General features: G+C 39.6%; 1 protein-coding gene across 4 annotated transcripts in view; it reads right to left on the reverse strand.

The window, feature by feature from the left end:
• camsap2b (calmodulin regulated spectrin-associated protein family, member 2b) overlaps window positions 1-22,900 on the reverse strand; it is a 69,911-nt gene that overhangs the window by 25,503 nt on the left and 21,508 nt on the right. For 2 of the 4 annotated variants that reach the window (XM_077514091.1, XM_077514082.1), the window contains exons 3-6: window positions 15,745-15,924; window positions 13,280-13,363; window positions 5,576-5,717; window positions 2,548-2,687 (exon numbers count right to left, since the gene is read on the reverse strand). In XM_077514091.1, coding sequence (XP_077370217.1) covers window positions 2,548-2,687; window positions 5,576-5,717; window positions 13,280-13,363; window positions 15,745-15,924 — 546 coding nt within the window. Of the gene's footprint in view, window positions 1-2,547; window positions 2,688-5,575; window positions 5,718-7,291; window positions 7,439-13,279; window positions 13,364-15,744; window positions 15,925-22,900 lie in introns of those variants that run through there. The other 2 variants (XM_077514111.1, XM_077514101.1) reach the window with 2 other exon arrangements.

Here is a 22,900-nt window from a genome sequence, read left to right on the forward strand (position 1 = left end):
AAACACAATATTCTGTGGGCCTTGCAAAATCAGTCAAAATCCAGTAAAACAGCCGGGAGCGAACGGGACTACTTCTGTGAAAATGGCTGGGAGTGAATGAGTTAATTTCAAACAAAAACAGAAGGTCCAGAGAGTTCCAAGGGTCAGCAAAAATGAAAATGAAAACTAATCTATTTTTTTTAAATTTACATTTAAGTTAGTTCCCTGAAGTTAACAATATTTTTTAATTTTTATTTTTATTTTTTTTTAATAGATCTATTATCGGTCATATGATTCTCCGAAATGGCCGATGCCGATATTTGACAAAATTCGTAATATCGGTGCCGATAATCGGCCCAGCCGATAATCGGTCTATCCCTAATTTGTGTTTGAAAAAAAAGAGGTAAAAAATATTATTATTTTTTTATTAAAAAATGTAATTTATCCATAATGATTTCATCCTATAGTACATCTGCCTCCCAGTTCTGAGGACTCGAGTCCAGGCTCCGGCCTTCCTGGGTGGAATTTGCATGGTCTCCCCGTGCCTGCATGGGTCTTCTCCGGGTACTCCGGTCTCCTCCCACATTCCAAAGACATGCATGGCAGGTTAATTGGGCGCTTCGAATTGTCCCTCGGTGTGCTTGTGAGTGTGGATGGTTGTTCGTCTGTGTGCCCTGCGATTGGCTGGCGACCAGTACAGGGTGTACACCGCCTACTGCCCAAAGCCAGCTGGGATAGGCTCCAGCACCCCCCGCGACCCTTGTGAGGAATAAGCGGTCAAGAAAATGGATGGATTTCATCCTACATTCCATGCATTGTGCTGCTCCTTCTGGTGTGCCCACCTTGGCCACCGGGAGGCAGTATAACACAATACAGTCATGCAGACACAAACATAGAATCATGATTCTTCTTCTATGGTACTACTACTGTAAATGACTCAGTAAGATGCTATGTTAGCCATTTTTCGTACAGGGTAAAAAATATATGCCTGCTTCGTTTTTTGTGTTCAAATATCTTGCTTCTAAAACTGCGACTATTGATTCGAACTGCTAGCATGCTATCATTTCGCGTTGTTTGTTAGCTTTGAGTCAATCGGACGTTCTTAATGAAAAGCAGCGTGGTTGTTTTAAATACATGTCATTCTATTTATCGTCACTTTGACAGCAAACTTCAACTGGCAGCGTCAATAAACAGTTTGAAGCCTCTTCTTTTTACTATTTGCCAAACTGCTGCACTTGCAAGTCAAAGCGTGGGGGAAGAAAAAATCTCCAAGTGACAACTTGTATCTCAAAGCACCACTGCAGTTGTAAGCGGTACATGACTCTACTGTAGCATATATACTGTTCGGACTGGCCCCATTACAGGGCAAATGAGCTGCTCCTAATATTAAGGTACCTCATCGAACCACAAGTTTATTGGAAACACATTTCAGTATGATGCAGGGAATTATTACCCAATTAAAGGCAGATTTGTTTCATGGAGTTCCTATGGGATCTCATTAACTCTTTGACTGCCAAACCTTATCCAAACAACAAACCCCGACAGTACCAGCCGATTTTCACTCATATTTCAAGGCAAACACGATATTGGACGGCATGATTACATAAACATGGTGAAATATGAAAATGGGTCATTTGAGTGGCGTAAGTGAAAATACAAAAAAATAGAGAAAACAAGCTTTTTGTGAAAAGATACATTTTTTCCGCACAACAGTGACTTTGATACGAATATTTTTTGTTTCGTGACACTCTGTGAATTAGATTTAATGTGACAAAGGCTTTGAGCATTCATGTCATCCTTGAAAACGTTCGAGTGCATCAGATTCGTCATGTTTGATTGTAATTCTATACACCATTGAAAAGAGATACAATGCTGCCATCTGCTGGCCATACTTAGTGGTTGTTTTTGATTTCACAACCCCAATGACAAGGCAGCGCTGCACAAGGTGTTGCACTGCCCAATGAGAAAAAAAAGAAACAAAATACATACTAAACGCCAATTAACGTTTATGGTGAAATTCATTAGGATTTTAGAATACGTCATTAGACGTTTTTGGCAGTCAAAGAGTTAAGTTGTACCAGTGGATGTATTCTATTTTTTTTTTTGTTTTTTTTTTTGGTTTGTTGCAAATCGGGTGGTATTCTTCCGAGAATGTTCTGGTTTGAGGATGCTGTTCATACACAAACGTCATACAAAAAATGTAAAGCAACATATAGAAATTTGTCATTCACACTCCAGGCGGTGTCCATCTTGTGTCGCAGCACGTTTCTATAGACCCAAGCCTTGCCTTGAGATAAGAGTTCAATTCGTAACCGTGCTTGTAACTCACAACTCGTATCTCAAATCACCCCCCAATGAAATGAATGGACAGTTTTAGCCCCCTACACCCCAACCCCAACACTGATGCTATGTGTTAGCATGTCCATTGTTTGTTAGCATGAAGCGAAACAGACTTAACGCTACAACATAAAACAAAATAAAAACACCCCGCCCCCTCTACAATCTAATAAATCATGTCTATCAAGTTATATCCAATGTGAAGAGAAGCAGTTTCATGCGGACGCCTACCTTAATGGACGCGTGCGCGTACAGCATGTCCTCCAGGCTGAAGTGGCAGCAGCGGTTCAGGTTGGCCCCGCAGAAGTCCTGCACCAGCTGCAGGTTGTACAGACTGTCAGCCAGCGACATGATCTCCTTCAGGCAGATATCTGCTCGGGCCGGTGGGGGGGGCGGGGTCAAACGTGCACACATGGGGAGGGGTGACAGGAAGACCGGCGGAAGATAAGGCTCTCTGTTTACACTGGACACAAAATATTTCCTATACAGTACTGCATGAACTGGACTTAAGAAAACAGAGGCAATGAATTCAGCAATGCATTACTTAATTTGAGTTACATTATTATTATTATTATAAATAAATAAATAAATAAAATAAAACAAGTATAGTAGTATATTATGTTGTACCTATGGCTATAGAATTATAGTAGTAGTAGTAGTAGTAGTAATAGTAATCCCAATAATAGTAATGCTGTAGCTTAATATTAACATTTTTAAACTGGAAGTCAACCTTAAATAGATGCTTGACTTATTCAACAATTTTCAGCAGTGAAACGTTTTTGTCCAGAATTAATTTGATAACTTCATTATTTTTCATGTATTATTATGAAAATTATTATTACCTTTAAAAACTATTTTTTCCTCTTGCTGTCGACTGATGATGACATCACCTGTGCTGCACCTGTTTTATGGGGTTGGTCAGCAAAGTCAGCCATGATTGGTCGTTACCTACTTCCTCAGCACAGGTGATGTCATCATCAGTCGACAGCAAGTAGAAAAATTACATTTTAAAAGGTATTAATTGTACATGAAAAATAATGAATTTATCACATAAATTATAGACAAAATATTAACTTTTTACTGCTGAAAATTGTTCAATGAGTCAAGTATCCCTTTATTAAGCACTTTTTGACAATAATATGTTATATGTGACCTAAGTCATCTAAACATGACATCCTGATTAATATTACATTTGTGGAATATGAGTTATGAAGCAAAATCCAGCCGTTTTTACCCCTCTCAGGGGACGGCCATTTTGCCGCTTACTGTCGACTGAAGATGACATCACAGTTGCTCAGGGCTCGGGCAACAACCAATCAGAGCTCAGTGTTCAAGCTGGATTTTTCTGCATAACTCATATTCCACTAACATAATATTATTTCGACTAATGGGGCTGCATTGAACAAGTTATAGTAAAAAAAATGGTTTGGGTTGGTTTCCACTTTAACTTATTTGCTCCCAAAAACGTATAAATACGTTATATATATATATTTTTAAATGTTTTAAGTGTCCCAAAGACACACACACACACACACACACATATATATATATATATTTATATATATATATATATATATATATATATATATATATATATATATATATATATATATAGTATCTGACGATTCGATTCGTATCACGATTCACAGGTCACGATTCGATTCGATACCGATTAATCCCGATACGAATTTATAAGTCGATTGTTGCGATTTTTTTCATTCAAATTTAGAAAATACTAATCAGTAAGCTTGTAGAGTGTAAGATTTATATGAAAATGTATTATTTATTTATCTGAAATTTCAGTCTTATAGAGGTTGTAATCTGTTTCATGTTTGAACAGCATTAAAATAAAATATTAAGGCTTAATGTTCCGTTCATATAACATTCTTCCATGCTCAAGGTGTGAATCCTAACCCGAAGTCAGACGTTTTGTTGAATATTTTTCCATTAAAAATGGAAGTTTAAAAATCGATTCACACACACAAAAAAAAAAAAAAAAAAAAAAAAAGGCAATGATGATAAGACGTTGAATCGGTAAGACTACCGAATGAACAATTCTGAGCTCTTAAATTAAAAAACAAAAACAAAAATAAATAAAAAAAAAAATCGATTTTTTTTTAATTGAATCGATTCAAGAATCGCGCGATGTAGTATCGCGATATATCGCCGAATCGATTTTTTTAACACCCCTAATATATATATATATATATATATATTATGCTAGAGCATACAGAAGGCTTTGATGCAGCCTCTCAACTGCAGAAATGGTAGTTATTCCACAAACAGCAAGACAGCCAGCAGGTGGCAGTAGAGCAAAGGAATCAACCAGGGCTCATTTACTCACAATTCTAAATAGATTTGTGAAAATTGATTAAACGTAGCTATATTCTAATGCTAATTGCTGCAAAATGGAAAAAGATAGAATTATATATATATTTTTTCCTGATGAAAGAAGAGACTTTAATATTAGGTATATATATTTTGGTAGGTTCCATGTTTTTATAGCAATAGAACACAATATTCTGTGGGCCTTGCAAAATCAGTCAAAATCCAGTAAAACAGCCGGGAGTGAACGGGATTGCGAAATGTGAAAATGGCTGGGAGCAAATTAGTGCCTAAAGCAGGTGGAATACTCTTCCACACAAACTGCCTGGTATGAAGGCATACCTTGGCAGACAAAGAACAAACATACTTTGCCTTAACTTCCATTATTTCATCTTAAGTTGCAAGCAGTAAACAAAGTCCCAAACTGCTCCTCTTGAAAGAATGTCTGACAAATTTGAAACGGGCTAACACATCCGGATTCGTGCGGTTTGTTATAGGACGCCTATATGGAACTTCTTCCCATTGATCTTCTTACTGTATCAAACGCATTGATGACATTTTGAAACGGAGGAAGAAAAAGTCAGCCCACAACGTTCACATCTGCTGCGCATGTGTTTATCTTTGAAACGGCAGCCGGCCGCTCCTCCAACGTCACGCAGCCCTTGTGACCAATCGCAAGCCATTTTTAGAAATGAGAGCGCAGCGCAAAATGGCCTTTTGTTTCTCCTCCTTCCTTCCTGCCTCGCGGCCTTTCTAAGGTCGTCGTCGTCGTCGTCTTTACGGTGCACTGCTTTTGGTAAACACTGAAAAGTTCAAACGGGCCGCTTTGCTAGCTTGCGTGTCAGTTTAGCGGCTTTATTCATCACGTTCTGGCGCCATGAAACAACAAAGCCGCATGTGCGGACGACATGCGGACGACATGCGGACCCCCCACCTTCTAATCGGACGGCCTGCGGGCAGTAGAAATGCAGCAGCGCCGCCAGGGCGCAGCCATCTGTGTTGTCCTTCAGCAGGTTGTCCACCAGGGGGAGCAAGGGTGCGCTGTTCTGCTGGACATGCGCCCTCCTGTAGCGAGCCTGAAACCATGGCAACCACACAAAGACATCATCACAAATATGATACTGGATGTGTCATCAGGCAACTTTTTTTTTTTTTTTTTTTTTTACATGCATACAAACTGGGGAAGGAAGCACAGGGTGGCAAGACCAACCGATTCAACATGCAAATAATCAGATGCAAGTGGCAGCATGAATCACAAAAGGTTTGTCAAACATTTTCAACGAGGGATGTCAAAATTGCTGCCTTTATTTTGAGTTAATATGAATTAATTGTGTTCCTTTAATGTCACTATTTAAAAATGAAATAGCAGTAATAAATGTAATAATAATGCTGAGTTTTACAATTTAAAAAATGTGCAGAATTTCACAATTTACTTAATTTACTCTTAATTTGAAAAGAAAAATGCACTGAGCTATCACCAACGTCTTACAAATGCAATTATGCCATCTAGTGGTAGAAAAATGACCTCAACACCTATCATTATCACACTTGTTTTTTTTTGTTTTTTTTACAGTATAGCCTTTTAATTTTAACTCAATTTTATGAATTATTGTGAAATGAATGCAGCCATATTTTTTTTTATTCCACTCTTATTTTAACAAGAGTATGAAACCTTGGAAAAAAAGTTAATAATGTACAATGAAATTATTGTATATATAGAAAAGATAAACTCTTGAAGTCATGCAATTAATTAGGATGAAACATTTTAATCGTCTGACACCCCTACCTTCAGCTATATTTTTAAAATATATATATGTACCTGATGCAGCTTTGGGTATCTACAACACAAGCCAGAAACGATACTTGTCTTTGTTCATCTATCTATGGCAGCGACCTATTGTGGGTAAAAAATGCTTTGCCACTAGATGGCATAAGGTCCAATTCACCTGTGCATCCGCCTGTTGCCACTCAAACAACACAATAATAGCTTCGTTTTCATTTCACGCTGCAAAAGTGTGAAATATTAGCATAACTTGGGAAACTTACGACAATATCCTGATTATCCATCCATCCATTTTCTTGCCCGCTTATTCCTCACAAGGTGTGGCGGGGGGTGCTGGAGCCTATCTCAGCTGGCTTTGGGCAGTAGGCGGGGGACATACTGATTATTTATTGTGTATTATACAGTACTTTTTGTGACTTTTTTATTTTATTTTTTTTTTAGCATGCCATGAAATTCGATTCCGTTCCAAATTTACGCTTTGGCTCAACAAAGCTTGGGAACCACTGCTGTAGTAGACAACGCATTTAATAATAGGCTTCCTAACTGCAGATATTCTGTGAGTCTCACTGCCTGCGGGGCATTGAAAGCCACAAAGACCACATTACTACATTTGTCTCAAACTTCCACTTTAACTCTCAACACACCAGAAGCGCTTGTATATATCGTTGAAGACGACACAGGTTTAGCCACATTTTTTTTGTCTCTGTTTGACCAATTCTAGATCAACGACCCTTGAATATGGGAGACATGGTTTGAGGCTACATGCAAAGAGGACCGGAGATAGGGGGTGAGGGTTTGGGGGTGGGAGGGTGACAGGATTCTGGTTAGGTTTGGGGAGAAGTGTGTTTTTTGACCCAACGGACTTACAGGTACAAGTCTCCAGTACCATTTGTTGGGAGACTTGATGGTGGAGGATGATTGGACAACAACAGGAGAGAGTGTGGCATTAGGGCTAGTTCACAATTCACAACAAAGATCTGTTTCTCAAGACGCTAAACGGACAAAAAAAAACACCCGAAACTTGAAAACCTAAAACATATTCATTTTAATTAACTCATTCACTCGCCGCCATTTTCACAGAAGCAGTCCCGTTCGCTCCCGGCTGTTTTACTGGATTTTGACTGATTTTGCAAGGCCCACAGAATATTGTGTTTTATGGCTATAAAAGCATGGAACCTATCAAAAGATAGATTAAAGTCTCTTCTTTCATCAGGAAAAAAAAAGTATGTTTCTATCTGTTTCCATTTTGCAGCAATTAGCATTAGAAGAGAGCTAGGTTTAATCGGTTTTCACAAATCTATTTAAAATTGTAAGTAATTGAGCGTTTTTTCTACATGGCCCTGGTTGATCTCCTTTGCTCTGCTGCCACCTGCTGGCCGTTTGTGTAATAACTACCATTTCTGCAACCGTTCTTTGCAGTTGAGAGGCTGCATCAAAGCCTTCTGTATGCTCTACCATTAACAAAAAAACAAAAACGTCTAAATACGTCTTTGGGACAATTAGAACATAAAAAAAACGTATTTGTATGTTATTGGGAGTAAATGAGTTAAGAAACAATGATGGCTGAGACTGGGTGTGCCAAAAGTTACTCGGTTGACTTTTTTTTTAATTACGTTTCAGGTGTCCATGAGCGTTTGGCATCTCAGGCTTTGCAGTTTTTGTAAGCAGATCATTTTCTCTCTTAATCCAGCGTCCCAATTTCAATAATAACATTTAACTCTTTGACCGCCAAAAACGTTTAATAACGATTAGTAAAATCACGACGTATGCCGCCATAAACGTTAAATGGCGTCAACTCTAAGTTTTGTTTTTTTTTGTCCCCCACCCCCCTCAGTGCAACCTTCAAGTGCAGCGCTGCCTGGTCAATGGGTTGTGGAATCGAAAACACTCGCTAACTATGGCCAGCAGATGGCAGCATTGTATCTCTTTTCGTGAATGATCAAAGCCTTTGTCATCTAAAGTTTTTTTCGATTACGTGTGGCAGTAAAAGAGTTAACATCTACATGAGCAAGAGTTACATGCCAACAGAGTGAATCGGTTGCATTTGGCGCAAACATTCCCACTCTCCACCCACTAAATGCGCTTTTGCAATTAGTCATGAGACCTCCGTTAATGATTATTCGCACCGTCCCAGAATAGAAAGTGTCTTGTGCTCCTGCGTGTGTGAAACTGCCGCCTCCGAGTGTACGCAGCTCAATGAATAGACGCCTGTTGGAGTGAGAGAGTGAGCACACTTGAACAGAACTCGCCCTCCCTCATTGTTGCAACATGCAAATGAAACGCGTGATTAATCCCCAATGAAGACACGCTTGGACGAGTTTGTTATGGAAGAACCCGAGAACCCGGACCTCAACCCCATCCGACGAACCCCTCGCATCCACAGGCGCACTCCAACATCTTGCGGAAAAAAGTCTCACCAGAGCAGCATTGTCAGAATGCTTGAGTTCATGATGTGACACAGGAGAACCGCTTCAGAGGAACTCCCACGGCAGATGAAAAGCGCCTCACTGAGTAAATTTAGTGTCTAACGCTGCAGGCTTTTTTGTTTTTTTTGGTGACTTTGTTCCTTAAAGAAGGACCATCTCACCAAATGGCTCAGCCACTGTAGACCACATCGGTCAGCACTTATATGAGTTTTGTGGTCGCATCTTTTGGACAACGGTCATCTGATACAACTATAGCCTGTATATTTTAAAACTTTTTCCGTATATATGGCGCACCGCATTATAAGGCGGACCTTCAATGAATTACATATTTTAAAACTTTTTCCGTATATAAGCGCACCACATTATAAGGCGCACCTTCAACGAATGACATATCTTAAAACTTTTTCCGTATATAAGGCGCAGCGCATTATATGGTGCACCTTCAATGAATGACAAATTTCAAAACGTTTTCCGTATATAAGGCGCACCGCATTATAAGGCGCACCTTCAATGAACTACATATTTTTTTAAACGTTTTCCATATATAAGGCGCACCGCATTATAAGGCGCACATTCAATGAATTACATATTTTAAAACTTTTCCAGTATATAAGGTGCAGGCACTATAAGGTGCACCTTCAATGAATGACAAATTTCAAAACTTTTTCCGTATATATGTCGCACCGCATTATACGGCGCACCTTCAATGATTGACATATTTTAAAACTTTTTCCATATATAAGGCGCTATAGTAGAGGTTGGAGTTGCGTTATGGATCCATTAGATGGTGCTGCGCTAAAGGGAATGTCAACAAAACAGTCAGATAGGTCAGTCAAACTTTATGAATAGATTACAAACCAGCTTTCTGACAACTCCATTCACTCCCAAAATGAATAAACAGCTGTTTTATTATTTTCTCTGAGGTAAAGTATTAGTATTAGCTAGCGATCCAAGATGGCGGGATCTTCTGCGCATGCGCGTCACCGATCGTGCAGGGTCACCGAGAGCGTCTTGACAGCGAGACCTGTTGCGGCTCAATATCGATCCATATATAAGGCGCACTGGATTATAAGGCGCATGGTCAGCTTTTGAAAAAATTGAAGGCTTTTAGGTGCGCCTTATAGTGCGGAAAATACGGTACATGGAAAATAGTAAAATTTTAAAAAATGGGTTTAAAAAAAAGAAACAGCTATACAGTAGGTATTAAATCAGAATTGCACACTTGGAGCTGTGGTGTAAACTCAACATTTGTTATTATTTTTGTTTGGCATTTCATGTTCCGCAGATGGTGAGCAGAGCTGAATTGTTCCACTTGGATTAATTGACTTAATTAGGCACTTTTTAGTAGCAGTATATTTGAGTGTGAGATGTGCATTTGTCTCTCCACGTGCTTGTTGTGTCATACGGCCCTTACGTAAGCAGGAGGCCTCTTTTTTTTTTTGCCCCAGCTGACTGTGCATCCCTATCCCCCGTCTCCCACATTTTTCTGGCTCGCTCTGATTTGCCCGCCCATCCTCGCTTGCCCCCTCGGTCTTCCTCTCCCGTCTTTGTCCGCTCTGACAGCAATGCCCGAGCCCGTGCCAACATTTCTCTGCAGCTGGCGCATGACTGAGCGGGTTCATCTGTCTGTGTGATTTAGCAGAAAAGATCTGTGTTGAGGTGCAGAACTGTTTGTGCTGCTTGTGTGGAGGCAAACGTGCCGCTATGTCTGGAACTGTTTTGTTTGGTCATCAGCTCGGAGACAAAATAATTTTCAGTCCAAAAAAAACAAACAAACAAGACTTTTTAGGAAATATGGACTTAGAAAATTATGCGTGATCATTACAGGACTGTCTCAGAAAATTAGAATTGTGGTAAAGTCCATTATTTTCTGTAATGCAATTAACTCATTCACTCCCAGCCGTTTTCACATTTCGCAATCCCGTTGGCTCCCGGCTGTTTTACTGGATTTTGACTGATTTTGCAAGGCCCACCGAATATTGTGTTCTATTGCTATAAAAGCATGGAACATATCAAAAGAAAGATGAAAGTCTCTTCTTTCATCAGGAAAAGAAAGTATGTTTCTATCTGTTTCCGTAGCAATTAGCATTAGAAGAGAGCTAAGTTTCATCAGTTTTCACAAATCTATTTAAAATTGTAATTGAGCTTTTTTTCTACATGGCCCTGGTTGATCTCCTTTGCTCTGCTGCCACCTGCTGGCCGTTTGTGTCATAACTACCATTTCTGCAACCGTTCTTCGCAGTTGAGAGGCTGAATCAAAGCCTTCTGTATGCTCTAGCATAAAAAAAAAACAACAACAAAAAAACGTACAAATACGTCTTTGGGACACTTAGAACATTAAAAAAAACAAAACGCATTTATACGTTATTGGGAGCAAATGAGTTAAATAAGCAAAATGCCATACATTCTGGATTCATTACTAATCAACTGAAATATTGCAAGCCTTTTATTGTTTTAATATTGCTGATTATGGCATTTTCAGCCAAATATCTTATCTCAAAATATTAGACTATTTCCTCAGACCAAGTAAAAAAAAAAGCCAAAATCAGCAATATTAAAAAAATAAAAGGCTTGCAATATTTCAGTTGATTTGTAATGATTCCAGAATGTATGGCATTTTTGCTTATTTAATTGCATTAGAGAAAATAATGGACTTTACCACAATATTTTAATTTTCTGAGACAGTCCTGTATGTACACAAGCAGAATTCAAAGATATCTAAAACAACAGCTACATTAAAATAAAAACAAAACTGAGGTTTCACTGTCTGAATATTTCATTACACTATTAACAATATGATATGATTGTGCGGGCGTAGCTAATGAAGTGTGTAGTGAGTTCCGATAGCACCTCGCTTAGCACCAAATCTAAAAAATAAAGAAATTATTAGCTTGATTGACCCACAGACAAATGTAAACTTTCATGTAAGGCTGGGAATAAAAGTCAAGCGAGTCGGTTGGGTCGATCAGAAAAAGTGGTCGACTCAAAAATGGATGCGTCGAAGCTATTTTAATAATTTTAACAAACGTATTTGCGGCACCTGGACGTTGCTGGCACGCCCAATATTTTAGTTCCGCACGGACACTTATTGCTGACGGACTCCGATTCACAACTACTCTCAATGTTTGTTTGTGGTCTCTTCAGACTTAAAATGGAGAAAATTAACATTGCTACATGTCTTATGTTTGTAACAAACCAATGCGCGTCAAATTCGCTAAATAATTAAGAGCTTTCATTCATTTACTGGCGCCCGTCAGACACACGTAAGATGGCGGGTGGCCCTACGTGCATCAGCAACAGGAAGGCGTATCTACTTAAACAGAGCAAGAATTTCGGTACTACGGCCACCAGAGTTTGGTTTTTTTCCCCTCACTCTTCCAAGTAGCGTGCAGGTATGATAAACTCAGCATTTGCCATAAGTAAGGGCTATTATACTTCAGTTTTACGCCACCAAATGTGCAAAAACCAAGTCCAACTTGACACAATCAACTTAACAACAGACGGAACTTCGGAAGGGAGTTTGCGGCAGAAACAAACTCAATTGGGACGCTTATAGATTTGAATGGGATGGACTGGAACAAAGGTGACGGCGTGATATCTTGGAGCACAACGCGAGTTATTTGAAAAACCTTTTTGGGCGTGTGCGCTACTGTTAGTATGCTGCATCAATGGCCATTATAGGCTTCGACAACTCATTGTGTTTGAACGAGACAAGCGAATACGTCAGGCTTCGTAAACATATGAAGAAGATAAAGCGCTATTTAAGTGCCTTAATATTGTAATCAAATTGGATTTTTCATTATTTTGGACTATGAAGTTATTTTCAGGAAAAGTATGTGAAGTAAGTGATTCGGGGTTATTCAGGGCTAATGCTAATCGCGTTTGCTAATTGTTTAGCAGAGGCTAATTTTGGTTGTGTTTGTGTAAATATGTGCATATGTGTGCAGTATTCATATCCACTAAATTAAACTACGGTTCAACTTTTTTTTTTTCTTTTTTTTTTTAGTGACAGCACTATTTGAAATAACAGCTAGTGTTTGCACAAAATCGATCGGACAAAAATAATGTCAAGAAAAGCCTACAAGTACATGCAAAATTTATATGGGCATTTGTGCATGTAATAAGCCACATTCATGTTTTGAAATTATTTACTTGGTCTCATTTTTTTATATCACAAAAACCTGGCAATTGAACAGGGGTGTGGACTTTTTATATCCGTTGTACATGATGAGGAAATACTTTATATGGTTTACTATGCCTAAAATCGTAGAGTGTCTGTCCTAAGACTGGGAGGTCGTGGGTTCGCTCCCCGGCCGCGGTCATACCAAAGACTATAAAAAATGGTCAAATATGGCTGAAAAAGTGCGAAAAGCCATGGGAAAGAAGATCAACCGCGAATGTTGGTTTTGGTAAGAGTTGGTGTTTTTACCTTGGGCGCTAAGTTTGATTCTTGCTGAGAACCTTCTTTCAGCTTCTGCTCTTCCACAAGAATGTCCCTCAGGTGCTCATTCACCTGTGGGGTGACAGAGATAGCACAACAAAGGTCATATTTCACACAGGCATCTGCCGGTATATCGTGCTGAACGGTGAGTTTGTGTCGAGGGGTGGGGAAACTGAAAGACAAGAAACAAAAGCCTCCACATAAAAACGAAGCGTCGCTTTCAGCACCAACTTTAATTGCATAGTATAAACTGTGACGCAACATCTTGGCCTTGGGGACGCACGAATCAAACAGCCAATCGGAAGCATCCAGTGCAAGTTCTCGAAACAATCCACCGTGTGTTTTAATGTCTGCAAATAAGACCTGCTTATCTTTGCCTTTGGCTAGAAAATGTGAACGGGGCTCACATGTGAATGAGTGTGATCATGAGAACTGCAGAATTTATCTTGTATTCGATGCTGTACTGTTTGTTTCCAATAACGTGCGTGTATGCAGTGTTAAAATTAGTGTTGTTCCGATACCGTTTTTTGGCTCCCGATACCGATACCGATACCCAGCTTTGCAGTATCGGCCGATAGTGATACCATACCGATACTTAACGTTTTTTTTTCCTCAACATGAAAAAGCTGTCCTGCCATTGGTTCAGAGCATTCAAGGGCCAATAGGATATCTTAGATCGGCATGCAGTGAACATGTCACATACCAGTGAATGTCGTGCACCAGCAAGACACAAGATGCTGCATCCAAAATCCTATATTAGCTTTGGAATTAATGGTATCGGCATGTTACTTGTGAGTAGTCACCGATACCGATACCACTGTTTTAATGCAGTATCGGCACCTCTGCCGATACCAGTATCGGTATCGGAACAACACTAGTTAAAATAGCTAAACGAGTCTAAGGAATAGTGTGAGGATGCACTCAGAGATGTGTCAATATGAGACACAGAGAAGAGTGTTATGAACAACCTTGCCAAATTTAAATAATTAAAAAAAGAAGGCTACATAAAATGAAGCTATAATAAAATAAAAATCAAGGCCTTGTCTGAGCTCTAAGATGCTATGGGAGTGTAATTGAATCAGCTGAAACCATGCCCTCAAACAAACACCACTATTCTGACCTGGGAAAATGGATACAACTCATCTAGTAATCTTTCTTATGCCTACACATGATGACCACATATTTGAGCCACAAAAATATAGCCTTTTCCATGATGTGACAACGAGGCACTCTAAAGCGGCCAGGCCAGCAAGCACCAAGCCCCTTTCCATAAGCTGGCATTCGTATCTGACTTTCCTTCCCGCTCCAGTTGCTCTTCCGCCTTCTCTCCATGACGTGCGTGCACTCGTGGCCAACAATGAGGCACTCTAATGCACCCACACCAACTGCGAAGTCTTGACTTTTTGCTTTTAAATAAATCTTTCCCCTCCTCTTTGTGCGTCAGTCTTTCTCTGCACATTCACGGCCGACATCGAGGCACTCTAAAGCAGCCACACCTGTCAGGAGTCCCATTCCACACAATGTCTGTCAAGTCAGACTTTTTTTTGTTTTGTTTCACCTTGCTCTTCTAACTTCTCTCCAAGACAGTCACAATGAGGCGCTCTATAGCGGCCATGCCAGTAGACTGTCTGAAGGGAAGATGCTTTTCGTGATATAGGCATATAGCTAGCCGCATATTGCTAGTGTGTCAGATAACTGCTGATGCAAACGTAGAAGCTCAAAGTTCGTAGTACAATGTATTTTGAAGAAAAAAAAATGTCTCAATGTATTTTCAAAAAAAAATGTCTCAATTTATTTTACAGGATCTTTAATTCCTTTGCAGCCATTTTCACTAAAGCAACCCCCTTGACTCCCGGCTGTTTTACTGGATTTTGACTGATTTTACAAGGCCCACAGAATATTGTGTTCGATTGCTATAAAAAAAAAATGGAAAAATGGAACATACCAAAAGAAAGATTAGAGTCTCTTCTTTCATCAGGAAAAACGTATAGTTGTATCTGTTTCCGTTTTGCAGCAATTAACATTAGAATATAGCTTGGTCTAATCATTATTCACAAATCTGTTTAAAACAGTGGGGAAAACAGCTTGTTGCAACATGGCAGTGGTTGATCTCTTATACTCTGCTGCCACCTTCTGGCCGTTTTTTGTAATTACTACCATTTTTTTTCACCCATTCTCTGCAATTGAGAGGCTGCATCAAAGCCTTCTGTATGCTATAGCATTAAAAACAAACTTAAAAATATATATACACATCTTTGAGACACTTAAGAAATGTAAAATATAACGTATTTATACGTTTTTGGGAGCAAATGAGTTAACATAAAAACGAGACCCTGTCAGCTTCTTCAATTACTTTCGTGCAAACATTCGAATTGAAACAACTGGTACCGGGATTTGACTGCTGACTTACTGACTAAAAAGTGTGTATACTTGTCAAGGACGTGCGTTCTTGCCTTGTTGAGCCACGTGGTGATGGCATCCTCGGTGTCATAAGGCTGCTCGAGGGCGTGCGCGTCGATGTGCGAGGGCCCCGCGGAGCAATGTCTGCTGATGCAGGACATCACCCGCTCCACACTCATCATCTCCACCGTGTACGCCATCATCAGCGTGTCGATCAGCGCCAAGTGGGACGTCTGCAGAGGCAAGTATCAAAAGGTTAATCATGATAATCAATCACTAATGTCTCGTTCTGTTCGACAATTGCACATAATGACTCCTGCGATTGGCTGGCAACCAGTCCAGGGTGTACCCCGCCTACTGCCCAAAGCCAGCTGAGATAGGCTCCAGCACCCCTCATGACCCTTGTGAGGAATAAGCGGTCAAGAAAATGGATGGATGGATGAACTGTATAACTCACCTTCAACTGCATTTTTTTTCTGAAACAATCAGACCAGGAAAGGCGTGATGACTAGGGGTGTGCTCAAAAAATCGATACGACAATATATTGTTGCGGGCCTCATTACAATCCACGTATCGATACACAGGTGTCAGAATCGATATTGCTCGTTAACTTTAAATAGGCAGGTAACGTTTGCCTTTGCAGCTTGCATTGTAACTAATAAATAAAAAACCAGCCGCGTCTTTGAAGTTAATTGCCTTCAATTAATGCAAAAATAGCTCACCAGTGATTGGACACTGTGTCTTGCTAAGAAAAATGAAAGCAGAGGAACAATATCAACATTTATTTACTTATACAGTATACTAAACATGGCACATTTCTTAATGTACCAATTTTGATATATTTTGTTTAAAAACTAAAAAGAATGTGTTACATGAAAAAAAATCTGTTTTTATTTCCCCAAATATTTCAAATAAGCACATTTTAGAGCTGTAATTTTAATACTTTGATATCTTTGCTCATATCGGCTAATGCCTATTAATAAATGTTCCCGGTGTGTCTGTGAAAACTGCCCCTTGCTCTGCAGTGCGTGTACATTTAGACCAGGTGGTAAACCAGAAGAGCTGCTAACAAAAATACTTTTGTCAGTCAGCATAACAAACATATCCTTTAGGTATACATATGACTGTTATTATAAAATGCAAGAAAATTAATGTAATATATCAGGATACATATCGCCTCGAAGATCAAGTATTGGGATACATATGTATCGCGATACGTATCGTATCGTGACACCTGTATCGCGATACGTATCGTATCGTGACACCATTATCGCGATACGTATCGTATCGTGACACCTGTATCGCGATACGGATCATATCGTGAGGTTTGCGGCAATACCCAGCCCTAGTGATGACATAATGTTTTGTTTCAGAAGTCATACGTAGAAATTTGTGAGGCCTAAACAGTGAGAGTAAAAGAAATTTCATGTGTGAACATTGTCCACTAGGGGAATGTATAATACAAACATGGATAACAACGCACAAAAACAATGGTCACAACTGGTCAGTAATAGTTTTCGCAGAGGATAAAGAAAGTATTTCAGCATTGTTTCTGTTACAATGGCGTGTTGCATTTTGTGATAAGCATTAATTAAGCTAGCAGACTTTCCTAAATTCTGTGGTTTGATCAAATACGGTAGGTTGTAAACAGTTTGAAGCACACTTTTTTTTTTTTTTTTTTAATTGTCTGGCAGACAGCTCATATCCCGACAATGTATACGATACTGTACATGTCAATACAGACAACTCAGAGAACGGTTGAGCGGGCTTCCAGTGAATGCCGCTACAACTAGCATAACATAGCGGTTGATTTTGATAGCTCTTATTTAAAACAAAATATATTGTAGACCTTTAAAGTTCCTACGTGTGTTTTGTCCCAATCGTTTCTAGGGTTCCGCCATCTATCTGTTTTGCGAAAGGCGGAAGTTGGTCGCGCATCAAATGATTCGTAACAAAAGCAGAGCTGTTCTGTTCTTCTTCAGACCGTAAACTGGTTCAGACTGAGTCAATAGCGCCTCTGCTGGTTACATCCAAGTAGTGCAATTTTTTTTTTTTTTTTGTCAATTCAAAAAAAATATAAATAAATAAACAAAAAAAACAAACAACTATTGACAATTGCGAACATGCGGGCATTTCTGCTGTTTCCATAATCCAACGTTTCATTTCCATGGCATATTGTAATTGCTTTTGCCTGTGACGAGGACACAAACCAGTTATAGTAGTCAACAACACATTTGATTACATTTTCAAATCAAAACAATCCTCATAAATCAAATTACAACAATCCAACGTCCAATGCTTTTCAATGAGAGGGAGAGCATCGCTTCACCCAGGAAAAATGATGCATTCGAGGAAAGTGGGAAATCGGATTCATCCCACATGGATTGTGTCAGTTCTGCCCTGAAAGCATCCGAGGCAAATGTACACACAAGACTAGGGCTGGGCGATATGGCCAAAAAATAAAATCTCGATTTTTGCAGTCATTCAGGAAGATTACGATTTTAATCGATTTTAACCTAATAAATCCAAAAAACGTTTACTTAAAGGTTTCATTTATTCCAAAATAATTCCTGTGCAAAATGTTCAGACACCAGTAACATATACTGATTCTAGATCAGTTTTAACACAAAATTACAGCACATAAAAGCATTTGGATGTAACAGAACAACAGCTTTTAATCATCCAGAAGACAAAATTCAATTTCACGATTTAGCAACTTTTCAATGATTCGAATTTTTAAAATGATGATGTATCGAATTAATTCGATTTATTGCCCAGCCCAACACAAGACGTGTTCGGGTGACACAACGTGATTTGGAATGACTGCGTTAACCAGAACAACAATTTATCGGCATCAGCCATCTTTATTGTTTACATTTGCCTCAAACGCTCTGAGGGTAGAACTGTGAAACTCCGAGTGGGATAAATCTGACTTCAAACACATCATAAGACCGCCATTTTGACTTCCTTTCAGAAATTGCCAATCCTCATTTATTATTACGTTCTTGAAACGACATTTAAAGCCACTCTCCAAATGGGAGGCCTGTGCTTTTTAACGCTGGACATGTTTGAGCTCATTCGGAGCCAATCACTTAGCGTGAATGCTTGCACCAGCCATCAACACCCAGCGTACACAAAGCTTGACATTCTGCTGGCCTTTCTAATCTAAAACTCTGGGCCGGGCGGGCCATTTGACCTCCGCTTCCCTTTCCTGTCACGCTGCGGGTCCACTTAAAACGTATTGTAGCTTATAAAGCATCCATCCTGACTGAACAAACATCTCAAGTCAGCTGCTCCGTAACCCACTAGACCTCATCCCGCCAGCGACGGTTTCGTTGGCTAGCGCAGTGTGTTTCCCTGTTAGAAAAAATAAAAATAAAAAATTAAAAGGCAACTACTCTGGGCTGGTGCTTGACGTCTTCTCCACATGCTCATCCTGCCAGTCTAAACAGACAGCGTGCTCAGAAAGAAATATGCTCGTTGGAAGCAAACTGCTCGAGAAGAAGAATAAGTACGATACGTGACACCAAAACCTGACTTAAAAGGGCCTGATGTCAGCAGCACTTTTTCATTATTTAATAACAAGAAAATCAAACACATTTGATCTGGGAAGAAAATGGCGAGACTTACTTTTCTCATTTGGAAAAAGAAATCTGATACAGAAATCTTGAAATACAATTCACGACACCCACATTTTTCAAAAAAGAACATAAGTGGTTTCTGTTAATTTTATGAATTGTTGCTTTGTTACAAGCTAAAACAAAAGTAATGGGACAGACACCCCTTTTCACCTACAGGGATAACAGCTTGTGTAATTTTGTCCATTCATCCAGAATCACGTGATGTCAGTGGTCACTGTTAATAGAGTAGGGGGATCTGTTCTACTTCATTTGTGTGTAATTTAATGGGGTTTAGGTCAGAGTACTACTACTTCCACATGTGCCTTTACAGACCTTGCTTTGAGCACTGATAATGGAAAAAGGCCTTCCCCAATGTTTTTTTTATTGGAAAATGAAAAATGCAGTTATATAGAGTAATATAAAAACTCTACACACCCCTGTTCACACCAAGATCAACTATAAATAAATAAATAAACAAATAAATAAATAAAGTTCGAATGAATGTCATACCAATCTAAGTGGGGGTGAAATTCATTCTCCACATTTGACCCATCCACTGAGGGAGCGGTGAGCAGCAGCAATCTTATTATGTAAAGAAAATGACTTAGTTATCACACTTTGGAAGAGTGTCCAAATTTTGGACAAAATACCACATATATGGTAAAAGTGTTTTCATGGATGGATGGATGGATGGATGGATGGATGGATGGATGGAATGGATGGATGGAATGGATGGATGGATGGATGGATGGATGGATGGATGGATGGATGGATGGAAGGATGGATGGATGGAATGGATGGATGGATGGATGGATGGATGGATGGATGGATAGATGGATGGGTGGGTGGGTGGGTGGGTGGATGGGTGGATGGATGGATGGATGGATGGAAGGATGGATGGATGGATGGAATGGATGGATGGATGGATGGATGGATGGATGGATGGAAGGATGGATGGATGGATGGATGGATGGATGGAATGGATGGATGGATGGATGGATGGATGGATGGAAGGATGGATGGATGGATGGATGGAATGGATGGAATGGATGGATGGATGGATGGATGGATGGAAGGATGGAATGGATGGATGGATGGATGGATGGATGGATGGAATGGATGGATGGATGGATGGATGGATGGATGGAAGGATGGATGGATGGATGGATGGAATGGATGGATGGATGGATGGAAGGATGGATGGATGGATGGAATGGATGGATGGAATGGATGGATGGATGGATGGATGGATGGATGGAATGGATGGATGGATGGATGGAAGGATGGATGGATGGATGGATGGATGGATGGAAGGATGGATGGATGGATGGATGGATGGATGGATGGAATGGATGGATGGATGGATGGATGGATGGATGGATGGAAGGATGGATGGATGGAATGGATGGATGGATGGATGGATGGATGGAATGGATGGATGGATGGATGGATGGATGGATGGATGGATGGATGGAATGGATGGATGGATGGATGGAAGGATGGATGGATGGATGGATGGATGGATGGATGGATGGATGGATGGATGGATGGATGGATGGAATGGATGGATGGATGGATGGATGGATGGATGGAAGGATGGATGGATGGATGGATGGATGGATGGAATGGATGGATGGATGGATGGATGGATGGATGGATGGAAGGATGGATGGATGGAATGGATGGATGGATGGATGGATGGATGGATGGATGGATGGAATGGATGGATGGATGGATGGATGGATGGATGGATGGATGGATGGATGGAATGGATGGATGGATGGATGGATGGATGGATGGATGGAAGGATGGATGGATGGATGGATGGATGGATGGATGGATGGATGGATGGATGGATGGATGGATGGATGGATGGATGGATGGATGGATGGATGGATGGATGGATGGATGGATGGATGGATGGATGGATGGATGGATGGATGGAAGGATGGATGGATGGAATGGATGGATGGATGGATGGATGGATGGATGGATGGATGGATGGATGGATGGATGGATGGATGGATGGAACCTATAACGTCCGGTACCTGTACAACTAATTTTAAAATATCAATGAAATCTTATCCAGTTATAAGAAGGTGTACACACTTGTGAAGGCACAACATCACATTTATTTATTTGAACTTCAAATGTGTGTTTTTTTTTCAATTGAGTTTGACATGTCACATTAGTGGTGGGGAAGGTTTTGACGTGACTTATCTTGAGCCCCTTTTATATACATCACAAAACCTGGCATTTGGACAGGGGTGTGTCGACTTTTCTTTATATACAATGAATGAAAGAAGTTCATTCATAGATGCGGCCAAAAACTTTGGAACATACTATGCACAAAACCTAAATTCCTGTGAGCTACAACATATCAAACATGTTTCAGAATTCCAGCACTGTACAAACATTTCCCAATATTCGACACCGCATGCGGAGTTAATGCAGCACGACGGACTGACTGAGCTTTGGGCAAAGCGGCTTAAGACTGGACTCAGATCCAGCAAAGATTTCCATCAAAACCCACTGCGCTTTTTTTTTAGTGATTGAAGCTTCTCTGCGCTTCATTTTGCATAAAACTCCTTAATCATTAATGAGGGCAAGAAGCTTTTCTAAGTATGTGTAGGAGTTCCATGCACAGAGGCACCAAGAACGTATTTAATATACTGTACAAACAACATAGATGGTTTTGACAGTCACAAATTTCGCTTACTAAAATTGAAAGAGTTCATATGAAAGCTTTTTTTTTTTTCTTCACTCACTCACACAAACCAACATGGTCTCCCAGGCAGGGAAGCGAACCCACGCCAACCGGCACCAAAGGCAAGTGACGGTTCCACTACTCCACCCAGAGTACGAGTTCTTATGAAAGCACTTCATGATGCTTGGAAGGTCACGTCATTTCGTACCAGGCCTCACGGAGACTGAACGAAAAACATTTATGGAGCATGCCTGAAAGAAGTTTCATTTTGAAAATCCGGTGCCTCCGTCTGTACCACTCGAAATATTACTGCTGGTCATTCTAAAGCACTGTTGTATGATATGCACTTGGTCTTAAACCAGGGGTCTGCAACCTGTGGTTCTGGAGCCACAGGTGGCTCTTTAGTCTCGCTCCTGTGGCTCCCTGTGGAGCTAAAAAAAAAACAAAAAAACAAAAACAAAAAAGTAGATTTTAATAAAAATAAATTTTTTTTTTACAATTTATTATTATTATTATTATTTTTTTTTTTAGAAAAAATGTTCTTCAAATGAATTCAAGATTTAGATAAAAATTACAAATTAAATATTTAAAAAAAGAAAAAAAATAAGTCAATTTTTAAGTTGCCAGAAAGAGAGTTGAATGTTTTCTTAAAATGACCTAAAAATGTCCAAAAAATAACTATAAAATGCCCCAAAAAAGAAGAGGGAAAGCAGAAATTGACCATAAAATTTCCATGAAGTTGCCAAAAAACGTCAAAGAATTAAAAAAAAAAAAAGCAGAAAAAAAATGTTCAAAAAGTAACTAAAATGTAACTAAAAAAGGCAGAAAATTACCATAAAATATTTTTGAAATTGCCAAAAAAGCCAGTAAAATTATTTGTAT

This window comes from Festucalex cinctus, chromosome 1, assembly GCF_051991245.1.
Source record: "Festucalex cinctus isolate MCC-2025b chromosome 1, RoL_Fcin_1.0, whole genome shotgun sequence".
Classification (NCBI taxonomy): domain Eukaryota; kingdom Metazoa; phylum Chordata; class Actinopteri; order Syngnathiformes; family Syngnathidae; genus Festucalex; species Festucalex cinctus.